This window comes from Gobio gobio (assembly GCF_949357685.1).
Source record: "Gobio gobio genome assembly, chromosome: 5".
NCBI lineage: Eukaryota > Metazoa > Chordata > Actinopteri > Cypriniformes > Gobionidae > Gobio > Gobio gobio.
The window spans coordinates 55,243,279-55,259,925 of NC_137101.1; the positions used below are offsets into that span (position 1 = coordinate 55,243,279).

The 16,647-nt window shown below is 39.7% G+C and overlaps 1 protein-coding gene across 1 annotated transcript; it reads left to right on the forward strand.

Moving 5' to 3' along the window:
- LOC307126580 (uncharacterized protein) lies at positions 1 to 12,645 on the forward strand. Its single transcript, XM_079817176.1, has 2 exons — positions 1 to 223; positions 10,372 to 12,645. Exons 1-2 carry the CDS (start codon positions 64 to 66, stop codon positions 11,205 to 11,207), a joined length of 996 nt encoding a protein of 331 aa, XP_079673302.1. The 5' UTR covers positions 1 to 63; the 3' UTR covers positions 11,208 to 12,645.
- The last annotated feature ends 4,002 nt before the right edge of the window (positions 12,646 to 16,647 follow it).

Genomic DNA, 16,647 nt, shown 5'->3' on the forward strand with positions numbered 1-16,647 from the left:
GACAAACACACAGAAAAACTCCTGCTGAAGTGACTGAGATCCACATGACACACTGTTATAAAGATGGCGTTCATTAAAGAGGAGAGTGAAGACCTGAAGATTGAAAATGTATTCAGTTTGAAATATGAAGAAACTGAGGATCAAACAAAGAAAGAGGAGAGTGAAGACCTGAAGATTGAAAATGTATTCAGTTTGAAACATGAAGAAACTGAGAAACAAACAGGTTGGTTTCATTCTCAAATCTGAACTCAGTCATTTGATCTTTATTCAAATCTCCAGCTCTACAGAAATGAATTATATTTTTGAAGAATGTCAATAATATTTTCCCTTTAATATTTTACTTAAAATCCCCTAAATACTGAATTGACCAGATTTCTGAAATGGAAACCGGGGACATTTCCTATTTGAGTGGTCAAAATCTCATTCGTTATTATATTTTAATTAAAAAACAGGGGCAATATATTTTTGAATGTTTGTTGTTGTTGTGTTATATTATATAATATTATTATTAACATTAATAATTATTATGATTTAGTTTGATTATTAGGATTTTTATTGTCTGGATTTAAAACATTTCAACGCAACGGCAAAAAAAAAACAATAAAGAATGAAAACAACTAATAGAAGCCTAACCATTGTAAATATCAAGCAGTTCAAATCAATATTATAACACGACTCAACAAAAACACATTACAAATAAAATAAAACAACAAATATAAATAAAACTATTCAACAAATATTTTAACATTTTATAATTGTATTTAATATTTACATTTTCACAAGTTAAAACATTTGAAGTAAAAAAAAGTAATTTATATAGTATAGTTATATTTGTGCTTGAAAATAACTCTTACTGTCCTTCATTGGTCTAATTAAGGCTTGTTTTAAGCAGAAAGTGTGTGTATTCTAACATGTTTTTGTTGCAAGTGTAATTGTTTGGGTTTTTTATAGTTCAGGGGCCTATTGCACAAAACTAGGATAAGGGATTAAGCCGGGATATCTTGGTGATCCTGGCTCAATTTATCCGTGATCCGGTTGCACTAAAGCTGGATAAGGGGACAGTAGGATATTATGGTATAAATTACCATGGAGATTTATTCTGTGGAGCTAGCCTGCTCCAGACCAGGCTAAATTCCAGGATCTATTTAATCTCATCCCTTATGTCAGTCCGCAGTCACCACAAACGGAAACCAATAGTTATTCCACTGCCCACTATACATTGTTATCACATATAACTAGATCCACTGTCAATATTTAAACGTTTGTGATCATTAATTTCTATCATTTTGGATAAATGATGATTTTTAGATGATGTTGCTATTAGATAATTTCCCATTGACTATAAGGCTATATATAAAATGATAGAATATTAGGGCCACAGAGGAAAAAAAGAAAATTCACAGACTTCGAGAATGAAGTCATAATATTGTAACCCGTTGTTTTAGAGGACAGTTGTTAAAATGACAGCTGTGGAGCATTTCGTGGAATTGTTCTTCAGTATGGTTTCACAAACAAGGACATACTTAATCTTTTGGCACATCAGCGTCACATTGTCATAAGTATCAGGACTGTAAAAAGAATATGCATCTTTTCCGCAGAAAGAACCAGCCTCATAAATTTGTGACTTTTTCCTTCTTCTTCAGTGTGGCCCTAATACTCTGTAATACTCTCTAAAAAATAAACATTCCATATAAATATAAAAACACAAAGTGTAACATTATGTTCCTTTATTGAATAATGATAAAACAAAGCAGGTAAACCATCAGCTCCTTTCGAAACTGAAGCCACACAGTGACTCTACAAGATGGAAAGCACAGAATCAAAGCATTTACAACAAAAAGATAAATACACATTCAAAGGCCTGTATATAACACACCCCGCATGTCTGCACACTGAAATAAATGGAGGACAAATCCATACACATCAACTGAACAACAGACAAATGAATGAATGGATGCAGTAGCCTCCCTGCAAGCTTGTATTACACACAGTATACAGCACAAACATCATAAGAGGCCCAAATTCCTCTGCCACCGCAGGACATATTTAACCAAAATTGAATGCACACATACTAACAAAAATAATTCAACACATATTGGTCCCTCAGCAGCCGACCACTGTCGTCATCAGGGAAGATTGCCGGATTGTCCCAGTCCATGGCTGGTGGCCCTCTCCTTCCTCAGGCAGGCCACATTGTGGAGGACAGCACAAGCCACAGTAATGTCACATGCCCTCACAGGGCTGACCCTTAATTTGCGAAGGCAGTGAAAGCGTGCCTTCAGGAGGCCAAAGGTCATTTCAACCCTGGTCCTGGTCCTGACATGGGCATGGCTGTAGGCCTGCTGTGCTTCCTGGGGGTCCTTTGTAAGGCGCTATATAAGTTAAAGTGATTATTATTATTATTAGCTCATCTATTTATTCAATTTTATTTTATTTATATTGCGCTTTTCACAATTGTTTCATTGTTTCAAAGCAGCTTTACATTAATAAAAGCAGGAGAGAACAGAAAAATCGGTGGACAACATAAGAAGCAGAGTACAACGGCTAAGATTAAACCGTACTACTGAGCGTAGTAGCTAATAATGTAAGGCTTTGATAATAATTTATCAAAGCCTTATACAGTGTGATGGAGCTACTTTACACAATTTCACTTATACCTGCAGTACATTTCAATTAAAAATTCAACTGTTTCATAATCAGAGTGCAACTGCGTTTTTGGAGATGTGAATGAACTATTTGGATTGTAATTGTGATGTTTCAGCGGAGCGGTGAGTGTGTAATTGTGCACTACTTACGCATTCAGGCGGTCTGCAATACTTTGCCACGCTTTTTCTCTTTGCTTTATCACTGTGGCGGTGTTGCCTTTCTTCTTAATTATGTATTTTACCTCCTCGTATGCCTCCATGAGGATTTGTGCCTCCGACGGGGAAAAGTACGCCGCTCTAGTTGCCATGGTGAATCAGCGAATCTGTGATCCGTGGCGGGTCTATTTGAGTGAGTCGTGTGCGCGCACCTATCCAGGATTGGTCTAACCTGGCTTGATGAATCCGTGTCTGCTCATCCTGGCTTGGTCTTTGTGCAACCAATTAAGCCTGGATGCACTTGTTTTGGCTTAATTGAGCTCAGCTCAGTCATTTATCCTGGATGTCTTAATTCTACTTTTGTGCAACGGGCCTCAGATGTGTGCTAATCACTGTGTTGTGAATGCGGAACTTTTGGGGACAAAACAATCCTGCACCTGTTGAGGCTCTGTTATAAAGCACATGCAAACAATATTAAATCAGTAATTAAACATGAACAGTTAGTATGATACTACCTTGAAAGCAATAACAATGTTTCTTTTGATATTTGATGATGATGCTATGCTCATGGTTACGTTCTTAAAGGGTAACTAAACCCTAATCCAACTTTTTTTAGTTAATGATCTGTAATACTGGGGCTTTATTAATGCTGTTCATTGATTCGAGTAAATGTTTTGACATTTTAGTATAAAGTGTTTTAATTCTATAAAATATGGTGTAAAACCGCCAAAGTGCTGCCCTCCTAAGGTTGAACGGTGGCTACTGCAGTTGAATTTTCCTATTGGACGTTGTGGTACATCGTGACGTAGGATGGTACCTCCAACGGCTCACTATCCGCGCCCCTGGCCCGAGCTCACCACGCCCTCAGAAATGTTTCCCCCAATCACATGATGAGAACGGCTTCATTCCAGTATGAACTGTCATATTACATGAAGTAGAAACATTATGAATGAAACTGACATGACACTTGCTTTAACATTGTATTGAAGAAAATGCGGTTAAATAATGCAGTTGTCAGTACACGTCAGGCTTTTCTTGCCATATTATTGCCGCCCGTCATGTGTACAGATAAGTTTCATACATGAGGCGCGCTTTCAAACCCTGACACGCAAGTGGTTGCCGCGGACGCGGTGACGAATAACAATACTGTAACGTGCTGGCGTATATAGTCTAACTTATTTGAGGAAATCTGTTTATAATAGGCTTTTAGGTCTGAACTTATTGGTCCTGCGCTGCTGCGCTGATTCAGTTACGTTAATTTGAATGAAAATACATCGTATGTATATCAAATATCTGATCTATTTTTAGTGGCATTTAGTGTAAGGATTTGACTGTTCATAGATTAGGTCAGTTCTCTTGCGCTGCTGCTTCACTAGCATCGTCGGCATCAGGAGTTAACGCAGTTTGAGCCAGTGGCTCGCATTGATAAGGCTCTGGGTCTGTGTCTGACTCTACAGACAATTCAACCTCCTCCACTTCAGGTGAAGGTAGGAGAATGACCGCTCTGTTGCAAAGCTGGCGTCACTCTAGTCATTCTCCATCTCTGCGACTCGCGAGTCTGACAGCTGTCAATCAACCCGTCCCTGCGGGTCTCAGGCACTCACACCCTCCGCTCAGCCCCGCCCTCGGTTCATCCCCTCTGTCTCCGCTGGGCTCTGCCCACTTTTCCAGCATTTTTCAAAAATTGCCAGTGGGTGGAGTTAAGCTCTGAGCTGGGGTTTAGTTACCCTTTAACGAAGTAGCGGCGCGCACGTGTCCGAGTAGAGTCTGCGTATCTCACAGCGCCATCTGCTGGTGAAAATAACCACTACATGATTGCTCCTATAACCAGCAGCTGCTCATGTTGTTGGTTGGGCGCTTTTTTTGCAATATATCTACGGGTTGTTTTGAACGAGCTTTAAAATGGGGACATTTCCAGGGACAGCTCCAGTCGGGGACAGAACACTAAAAATACTAAATATTTACCTCTAAATTATGCACCATTTATCATCTGCAATATCAAGGTGTAAGCACTAGATGGCTGTATAGCCTTAACCCTCAGAGCCCGACGGCATCGCCCACAACGTCACACGGCACCTCCGATAAATATCTATATTATTTCATGAAACTTTTATCGATTTTCTTACCGTTTTTTCCAGCAGAAAGCTAACGAGCTAGCCATCACGGGGGTGTCTTTGGTGTCTTTGTAGCCTTTACAGAAGGTTTTCTATCCAGCCTGGAACATGTGCATCTTTTTGGAGTTGTTCAGCAATAAATCAAAACGCTTACATCCAAGATATATCCACTTGATGTCCATAATTTATACATTTTCCGTCATTTTTGCCGCTAGCGCGATGCTAGCTGCCATTTTGGATGAGGGTTTGACCAATGACAGGCTGATCCGTCATCCACGTTGGTGTGCGTCATTACGCATGAACCACAGCTCTTTTATTGTGAAGAGAGAGAGATGCACGGCTAGTGTTGAGGAGAGAGAGAGAGAGAGACGCGCTGCAGTTTTTAGTAGTTTTGTGGAGAAAGTTTGAGGAGAAAGTTTGAGGAGAAGTTCCTGATAGGAACTGTTTTGAGGCTTGGCACCAGTAAATATCCAAAATCCAAAGAGGCCAAAAGCGCCTGGACTTTTTTTGGAAAAATGTAAATAGTTTTGGTTCTGTATAAGTTATCATGTTTATTCCTGAGTTCCAGGACTCTAAAGACTTGAACAAACTGTTTTCCAGAGGAAATATGCTTAGCTTTTATTTATTTGTGTGTGTTTTCAATAAATATTTGAGTGATTCAATTTCCGTTTTATGTTTTCATTTGTCTTTATGGTCCCATAACTTATTTTACATTCAGGTGACATCAATGCAACACAAATATACTGACAGAGCAACTTGTCTTGAAAAAAAAGAGGTGTGTCAATTGTCTGTGCACAACAGGGTTGATGTTTTACAAGCTTTTTTAGTAAATAACACCAGGCGGAAAATTAATTGTAAAAATGCCCTTAGGTCTTAAAGGGTTAAATATAATTAGTTGCTGCGGAGTGAGAACACGAGATAAAGTACATTACTTGTATTGGGTTTCTCCTTTGGATATATGTAACCAGTCCAACTGACCCGCTCCGAGCGAGATTCGAACTGGAGTATCCGGCATGGGAGGCGGGCTGTTGGGGTAACAGTTTAGGACCCAGGACCAGTAGTCAAAAATGAAGACCAAGAGTCAGGAGTTAGATTAATTAAAGAAATATTTACTGAAGAATAGTTTGCAGTTTCATCAGCAGAAGCCAGCTTCAAGAGGAGTTTATAGGCCGCACTCGCTCTAACAGTCTCCCCGCCTCCGACTAACGTACATACAATTTCTGAACAGTTATACTGTTTTCAAGGTCTAGCCACGTCATTACTGCCATGTGGAATGATTCTGATTGGCAGAGAAAATGCCCAGTCACAGTAAATTTCCACACAAGGATAGATAGCAGAGCATATCACTAAAATGGGTAGACTAGTTGTCGCCCCATGACTAGATTTTTTGATCACAATGACCTCGGAGGTCATAGAAAGGCATCTATAGGTCTGGCATCGCCTGCAGGAAGGCCCATCTCCAATACTGGATCTGCACAAATAATACAACGCACATACATACAAGCACTAGGGCATCACACTCTAGTTAATGTCAGGGGATTATGACCGTTTATCAAGAGAACACTCAATACCAACAGCGATACAGCCACAGCTATCCTTCACGAGAGTGAGCCATGCATCCTGGCTGGAGGTCAACCCAGAGCAGAGTTAACACTACAAAATCATCCTCAAACTAAATATATAAAAGTATAAAATCACACAGAATTACAATCATCTCTAGATTACATATGAAAGCAGAGAAAGAGATACTTATTTTGATTGTCCTGGATTATTCAGGTTATGGATATAATAAAAAGAATCATTAAAAAGGATATGTGTATAAAAGAAGAGACAGGTATCTGACCTGCCGCTTCACCTGCCGCTTCAGGGCACTCACAAAGACACTAAAGACTAGCCGCTAGCACACCTCTTGAGGCAAGGGGAATGAGTTTTATACGCACAGCTCTCACTGGCCTACATCTGTTACACACCTATATATATATATATATATATATATATATATATATATATATATATATATATATATATATATATATATATATATATATATATATATATATATATATATATATATATATATATATATATATATATTAGGGGTGTAACGGTTCGCGTATTCGTACCGAACGGTTCACGGGGTGAGTTCCAAATGGAATCAGTATTCCCTATTTGATCATCCCTATGTGAGCAGGACACACGTGTACCGTATGTAGCAGTTTGGAATGCACTTGGCAAAGGGAGCGGCGTAAATTCCTCATTATCTTCAGCTGGGATGTTCCCGTGACAATGCAGCGCCAGCATAAATAAATATACAATTCATATTTTTAAGAGTTATATTACTTTTTATATACAGTATTACAAAGCATATTTTTATAAACATTTTAAAATAAAAAAAAATTATTTTTATTTGCAACAGTTAGGCTAAAAAAAAGAAAATGATGCAGATAAAACTGCGACATCTGCTGCAGTGTTGCCAAGTTCATACATGTCCGCAGGTTGAAGCGACCCCAATTGTGTGATATTTAGCACCGGGAATGCGTATTTCAGCAGGAAACCCTGCCAAAAAGACATATATTTTACCCCCCATAAGAGATTTTTACCAAAAAAACCCCACTGAAATGAGACTGGGCTTGTTTTGGGCTAGTTTTGAGTAGCGATTGGGCGGGTTTTGTTGTGAATATCTGGCAACCCTGATCTGCTGACGGACACTGTGCTGCGTTGTCACCGGAACATCCCAGCTGAAGATAATGAGGAATTTACGCCGCTCCCTTTGCCAAGTGCATTCCAAACTGCTACATACGGTACACGTGTGTCCTGCTCACATAGGGATGATCAAATAGGGAATACTGATTCCATTTGGAACTCACCCCGTGAACCGTTCGGTACGAATACACGAACCGTTACACCCCTAATATATATATATATATATATATATATATATATATATATATATATATATATATATATATATATATATATATAATCAGTGGCATCAAAACGGCAGGCTGCGCAAGACTCCAGACTGCTTTTGAGACGTGCAGAAGTTGTGCTTTTCCATGAACATGAAAAAAAGCTGTCTGATTCCAACACAGACCACTACGTTCATAGGAAGGACCCTGAATTCCCACCTAATGTCTGCCTCCCTGTCTAAGGAATGTGTGACAAACATTTTGCAACTTTTGACTCGCTTTCACCCGTGTGTCTTTGCAGTACGAGGTGGTCCTACAACTAATAGGAATGTTAATGGCCGCTACAGTCGTGATTCCCCTGGGTTTACTCCACCTCAGGCCACTCCAGTTGTGGAACAACGGTTTGTGGCTAGATCCCACCAGACATTGGCATCAACTGATTGTAGTTTTTCCACCGTTGCATACATGCGTTGAGGCGGTGGAGAGTAGTTTCTGAAGGGAGGTGTGCCCTGTTGTTCCCTCTTGTCGGGAGTTGGTCACAACAGACGCTTCCCACAGGATGGGGGGCAACATGGAGTCTGAGGGGTATTTGGACACTGACCCAGGCCACAGAACATATCAACCGGCTGGAACTGCGTGCAGTGTTCTCTCTGAAGTATTTCATGCTGGTCCTGACAGGCCTCTATCTTCTCCATGTGGATATTTTTGCTTCAGAGATGACCACTCACTGTCGCTTATGGTTCGCAAGGATGAAAGTGTCCAGTCCCTTGGGCCAGGATCTCACGAATGGACAAAATTCCTGTATGCGTTTCCACCTATCCCTCTGTTATGGGAGACATTACACAGGATTTCTGCAACGTGACAATCTGAGGATCTTCAGCTTTTTTCAACGTTTACTGGACGAGTGTACATTTCTGCATATCATGTTCCAGTTGGTGGATCTCCTCTTGGATCTCACAGTCTTGTCTGCAGTTTTCTGAAGGGTGCACGCTGTCTGAACTTGCTCTGAATCCTCACTTTCCTGCGAATTGTGCTTGCATTGGTTGCTGGATGTCTTGAAGTGTTATGTGAACTCTACTGCTCAATTTAGACAGTATACTGCTCAATTTAACATCAGGGGGGTGGCATGCCTCATGACTATGTTAGTATGTGTCATGCAGTGATTACACTGCCTCTGGTGGTCATTAGGAATGAAAACAAATGCTAGTGTTGGACTTGGCATCAATTCCTCAAGTCTTGTGTTTGCTGAATGAGGAGAGCAGAAACAAAATATATTTCAACTGTTTAATATTTAGTTAAGTCAGATGAAGAAAGCATACAGAGCTCTGGGTCACAACTGTCCCTGATTACACAAAACTATGTGAGTCTTAATGTTCAGGCAGTCTGCAACTGCTCGCCTGTCCCTCGACCCAACATTTATCCACAAAATTAATAATGTTAATCAGATGACTTCTGGTCTAGTGAAAGTCAGATGAATTTCTGGTCGTGTGCTTCATTTGCAACATTCGACTCTTTCATTCGATTTTCACCCTGCACACAAAAACTGCTTCCTTTGTTACGACACACAGAGAGTTGTCACACGGCAATTTTAGCCCCATGACACACATTGACCCATCATACATACCAACAGCCTATGTCTATCACTCTGGTCACACGCTTCAACAGAAAGTACATAATTTTCTTACACCTTATATTCTTAATGCATAAATCATTTCATAAGCTTTCAATTCCCATTATCTTCAATTAACTATGCTTAATGATTCATTTCTACAAGCATTGTTAGCAATAATCACAAACAAATATTTTATCATCATCACTAGTTACGCATGTAACTGTGGTTCTTTGAGTTCTAGGTGAATGCCAGAGGCAGTTATATGCGTAACTAAAATTCGTCTGGAAGCGGACCGAGACCCATCTTGTTTGGTCCGCACCAAGGTTCGGATGGCAGAGTTCACAAATGTTTCACACATCTTTGAATCTTTGAAATCTTTGATCCAATATGCCACAGCAGAATTTATATTCACATTGTACAGATGTGATAGAAGCAAGTGAACCTGCATTCTATTAAAAGCTGAGGTGAAATCAATAAAAAGTTCCCTTACGTAAGAGTCCTGAATATGCTTTATAATAAAATCAATTAAAGTAATTGTGGCATACTCTGTCCCCCTGTATGGTCTATATATAAACTGCAATGCATTTAAAATAATACTCACTGAAGAAAGAACATGATTACTTACAATTCTTCCCATACATTTTGCCAGGATAGAAGTCAATGCAACTGGTCTAAAATTGTCAGGTAGTGTTTCCCTGATGTTTTAGGCATAGGTATTATCGTAGATATTTTCCACATACTGTGTGCTTAATAAGTAATCTCTGACTTTTGTGAATGCAACCAGGAATCCCTCCAAGAACTGAGTTTGGCACCCCTGGCGCATATGATCCAGTATACATGTTATTAGTTTTAATGTTTTGTGTGTCTAAATGTCTGTTGCTTTGTAGCCTAAAATGGGATTAACTTTTATGTATTTTATTTTTTTTTTGCTTTAGACCTGATGGTTTTAAAAGAGAGTCAAGATCTGAATAAAATAGAAGAGAAAGATCCGGACAGGAAACATCATAATTTTATAACTGATGGAAAATATTTTGGTTCCTCACAGACTAAAAAAACAACCTCACGTAAAAGGGCTCAAAAGACAGGGACTGTCGGTGATTTCACCTGCCATCTGTGTGGACTAAGTTTCAAAAAGCATGGAAACCTTGAAGTCCACATGAGAGTTCACACTAGAAGGAAGCTTTACCCCTGCCAACAGTGTGGAGTAACTTTCAATCAACAAGGAACCCTTAAAATCCACATGAGAATTCACACTGGAGAGAAGCCTTACAACTGCCAACAGTGCGGATTAACTTTCACTCAAATAGGAAACCTTAAAGTTCATATGAAAATTCACACTGGAGAGAAGCCTTACACCTGCCAACAGTGTGGAAAGAGTTTCAGGCAAAAGGGAAACCTTAAAAGGCACATGAGAATTCACTTTGGAGAGAGCCCTTTCACAAGCCAACAGTGTGGAAAGAGTTTCAGGCAAAAAGGAAACCTTAATAACCATATGATAACTCACACAGAAGAGAGCCATTTCACCTGCCAACAGTGTGGAAAGACTTTCAGGCAAAAGGGAAACCTTAAAAGGCACATGAGAATTCACTTTGGAGAAAGCCCTTTCTTAAGCCAACAGTGTGGAAAGAGTTTCACTCAGAAAGGAAACTTTAAAGTCCACATGAACATTCACAATAGAAATGACCCTTACACCTGCCCTCACTGTGGAGACAGTTTCAGTCAAGATGGAAACCTTAAAGTCCACATGAGAATTCATTCTGGGGAGAAGTAGAATAAAGGAAACATTTGTACTTTCCAAAAGTATTTATATGTCAAACTGATTTAGAAGCTGTACATACTCCCATTAGTGTTTATGCAATCACAAGTGTGTCAGACTGACTTTGCGTACTAATAAGCTCATGAGATCATGTTAGAGGCATAACTTGTAACAGGAAGATCTGTAAGTGATATGAAACATGTTTATGTGTGATAATTTAGACTTTAGATTAGGGGATGCAGAAAGCATTGTATAATGATTTATTCATGTGTTACACATCATGTATAACAGGTGTTGAACACTTTAGCTTGTGCTGCAATGTAAGTGCTGACTGGTGAGGGTACAGACATCTGTCTTTTCTGACACATGGACTCTTTAACCTCTGTGCACCTGATGTGATCTTCAGTGGAAGGTAAAAACTGTTCACATTATCACTAGATCCCACACTGAACCCAAGTCTGTGCTGATGAGTGAAATTATTTACATTAAAAGGTGCCATAGAATGCATTGATACAATATTTTAAATTGTTCTCTGATGTCTACATAGAAGGGATGTGACTTTGATAAGGGCAAATACTCCAGATACAGTTTTACATGTCCATTTACAACCCTAGAAATTGTCCCTAGAATGAAATGGGCTGTTATTGCCTTATTTGGAAGGGTCATGAATAATAATGTTGAGCTCTGCTCTGATTGGCTCATTTCAGTAGCTCACACAAGCAGTTATTCAGCAAACACAATCGCAAACAGCACAAGTGAGTCGTGACAGAACAGACCGACTGAGACTTTAAGCAGAAAATCTCAAACGGAGATTGCTGAAATGCAGCTTGTTTATTGCTGTTTTCAGATCTTCAGAATCTGCAAGCATGAACGCTCAAACACTCCTCTTTTCCCCCCTGACAAAACCAAAGAATGTTTTTTGTTTAAGTTTTTATTTTTTAAACTACATTTTAGTGTCGTATTTTTTTGTCAACGATATTGCTTATATAGTCACAATAATCGTTAAAGGACGTTTGTGTTGTCTCGTTTTGTCTTAGTCATGGAGAAAAGGTTGTCAATGAACATTTTTCGTCATATTCTTGTTAACGAAATTGACACTAGTCAGAGCAACTGAACAACTTTGAATTCAATTGTTGCGGTATCCTGTTATAGATAAACATCCACCATGCCTGTTGACAGTTCTGTTCTGTGGGAAGGCTATGAAAAGTGCTCACATCCCCTGCACAGCCTGGGACATAACATTTATATCCATGATCTGCCGTTTTCACTTTATTGTCCTCATCTTCACAATACATGCAGAACTTCTGTTGAATCGGTGCAGGTCCGCATTAAAGGTCCCATGGCATGGCATTTTTCTATTATTTTAAAATGTTTCCTGAGGTGTACTTATATTGTTAGTATGATTTTTACATCATAAAATGTCATAATTTATAAATAAAAGGCATTTTTTCTATACTGCTGTTTGCCCTGTGGCTGAATGCCCTGCTTCAAGAGGCGTGTCTGCTGTGAGACTTCAGTAAAAACGCCCACTGTTGTGATTGGCTGACATCTTTGCATTTGAAATGAGCGGAGGGGGCGTGGTTTAACGAGGTCTACGAGGCACGAGCTGCTGCCAGAGAGACGGATGGACCTGAGTTCACTTCACATCAGTTCTGTCAGTCTCAGTTCAGTGAACTGTTGTGTTACAGCATATACTTCAGGTTATTAGTCTATTTCTAGTCGGAGGGACTGTCACTCATGTCAGAAAGTTAGTAACTTTAGTAAATTACGGATCAGCGCTGACTCAAGACGCGAACCGTTTAGAACGATTCAGTCCGATTTGGTGAACTAGTTCGGTTCACTAAAAAGAACCGATTCAAAAGAATGATTTGTTCACGAACCGGACATCACGGAGACGGAGCGATTGCTAACAAAGTTATTTATAGTAACTACTGAGTTATGAGAGCGCTGTCAGTCAGCGCGAGTTTATTGTGTTTGTATCTGAGAGTTCTGAATAAACACGAGTCCCAGTCACGCCGAGTCCGTCTCCATCATTATTCTACCAACTTTGTAACACATGCAATGTACCATTACAGCGAGATGAACGAGTTAGTAAGTGTTGATTATAGCATTATTTTTAGATATGTTCCAATCATATGAAAAGCGTCAGTGACGCGCATTGAGTACACAGCGCAAACAAAGACACAACAGCAGTAATCGAATGTAATCCAGTTTATTGTGGGGATAGCTGGCTAGCCTAGCCGGATACCCTCACGCTTACCCCCCTTCTGCTTAATCTCGTGCCGCGTTTGGTGCCTCCGCTGTGGGCAGATGCAGTACTGGGGGTCGGGGATGTTGAAGGCCGACCGGTCAGTGCAGCCCGAGCTTCGGCGTGAGTGAGGTTTATCTCTAAAGAGATGTGACTCTGCGTGAGTGAGGTTTATCTCTAAAGATGTGAGTCTGCTGATGTTGAGCAGAAACTCACGACTATGTAGAACAGATAGACGCGACGAGGACGTACAAAAACACTGACTCACAAGATAGTAAACACCGTTCTGTCGGGAGAGAGAGAAGCCGCAGTGTGTGCACGAATAATAAATAATTAGCTACACATCAGAAATCACTGATCACAGATCAGAAGGAACTGAAAAAAGACTTCTGTTTTAATTTGTACATCCAAACACTGAGAAACTGCCAGTATTCACTCGTTCACAAGCCATGATCTCTCGAGTGTTTGCATGGGCGTGCCAGATTCTCTGGGCGGAGGAAAGGGAGGTAACTGTTCCTGCTTGGACGTCAAACCAGGAGACTTCAGGATTGGCTCGTCTGGCCTGTCATTTTCTCAAAGGCAGAGAAAGACAGCCAGAACTCGGTTTTACACCGCTCAACATTTCTATCCACTTGGGGACAATATTCAGGCTAGGGGAACTCATATTAATGTTGAAATACCTCATAAAATGAAAATTTCATGCCATGGGACCTTTAACGATTTAAAAAATTTTAAACGACGGACATTAATTTCCAGGGATGTAAACTACTGCTGACCTTATAGAATTAATCAGATTGTAATGCCTTTTACGTTATTCGTCACAGAATGCACAAAGAAACATTAGCGTAGGTGTTGCAGTTTTCAGCATATCAGAGGGAATGTTTGTCTCTCTCGTTCCAGGCTTTCTTCAGTAATTTCACAATCATTTTCAAATTATTCATAATACTCAAAATATATTTCTGAAACGTAGGTTTAGCCTACACATACATCATGCTAAAACTGGCAACTTTCATATTCAAGTAGCCTATGGAAAGTGTCATATATGAAAATAAATATATAATTTGCTAGTTAGTTCACATGCATTATTTTACACACTGGTAATCAAAAGTTTGAAATAATTAAGACTTTTTAAAATGTTTTTGAAAGAAGAAGGCTGAATTTATTTGATCCAAAATACAGTAAAACCACAAATATTAAGAAATATTAATACAATTTCCAATAGGCCTAGTTGTTTTCTATGAGAATGTATTGTAAAATGTTATTTATTTCTGTAAAAACTGACTTCTCAGCATCATTACTTCAGTAAGTGTCACATGATCCTTCAGAAACCATTTTAATATGCTGTATTTTTCATATAATTTTTAAACTCTTTTCCACTCTTTGAGCTCTATTCCATAAAATTACAGATGTCTAGATACTATAACCACTAGAAAGGCACCCTAAAACAGTCCACATTCTGCACTACATCCTAAGTCTTCTAGACCATAGCATTCTATACGGTCTGATTTTATGGTAGGTATTGAACTTAATGATATTAAACTACAGTGTATGGAAAAGAGAAATCCAAATTTATAAAAAAAAGGCCATGTGCACCAGGAAAGACAAATTATAACCTGAAGAAGTATGCCAGTCATTCAGTATGCATTTTAGAGCCCTGCGCGGGACTGTTTTCTTCATCCCGCTCCCGCCCGCACCCACCGAATTTCTGACCATTACCGCCCGCTCCCGCAACGTATGTGTTACACTCCCATCTGCTCCCGCAATATGTATGTCCACTCCCGCCCGCACCCGCAAAACTCCGAGAATTTATTCCCGCACAATAATAGAGATGCATTGATTTTGTGTCTTCTCCCGTCCCGCAGGGGAAAAAAAAACATGTATCTGTATTGATATTATTAAAGAGATTCATGGGGTTGTTTGTTTCGTTTCCCTGGCCTGCATGTAAAAAAAAAAAAAAAAAAAAAGACAAATACATTCAAATATAATTTCGTTTTTATCAAAAACTTTGCACATAAAAATAGACTGCTTTGCAAAACAGAAAACCAGATTGAGAAACAAAAAACAGATCCCAATTCCGTCGAACGTGACCGACTGAAAGGAAACCTGAGAAAACATGCTTCAACAGAACGTAATGTGAACACAAAATAGCAAACGGACATTTAGAAACAATCCATTTCCACTGCACTCACTAAACTTCTATGTATTGTTTGTCAAAAACACCAAACAGTCAACTTGACCTGCAGGGAGTGCTGAGCGTTTTTGGTGAGGTATGATCAAGTATCTATGTATTTGCCAGCTGCGCAATATGTGGATACATATAATGTTATACCGCATGATTTTGCCTACCAAAACAATTGAGAAACTTCTCCAAATGTCAGACTTTCCTTGCTTAGCTTTTGTGCTGTAAATACCACGTTTGAGGTTCTTTTCTACATAATCTATTGACATCTTCTCCATCATGTCGTTAGGCAACCTCCCTATCCCGCCGATTCCCGCTGTGTTTTTTTTAGCCGCCCATTCCCGCCCGCAGCAAAAATTCAAACCGCCCGCTCCCGCGAGATTTATGTTGGGTCCCGCGGGACCCGGCGGGACTCAATCCCAATGCAGCCCTCTAATGCATTTCAATAAAACAATATAATAATTCATATTTTTGTATAAATAGCTTCGGTGTTTAAAATTGCCCTGTGTATAATGAGCTGGTGGGTTAATGGTGAGGTGAGTCGCGGACCGGGTGTGATGGGCCGCTTTGTGCCAGAAAGTCCAGGGCCACTTTTTTGCCCCAGTCCACCCCTGGGCAGCACCAATGTCTCAGTGGGAAACACAGTCTCCTCACAGCAAGAAGATCCTGGATTGAATCCCAATATTCTCTCACGATCCAAAGATGTGTGAATTACAGATGCTAAGTTGTCTAAGGTGTCTAAAGGTGTGAGCTAAGTTTCTTTTATTTTCATGATTTCTGGACAAGCACACACTGTCTGTGAGTTGCTTTGCAATTACAAATGGAAAATATGTCCACAATGAGCACATTTGAACTAGTTCCCTTTCGTTCAGTCACTACGACGTAACGTTAGTGACTAACGAATGGGGGTTTCGCTTAGAAGCCTATCAACTTCGAGTTTTGAGAAAACGCCCAATGGCGTGCCAATGCCATGGGGCATGCGGAATTTGCATACGTAGCTCCGCCTCACTGCGTGAGTATATAAGGAA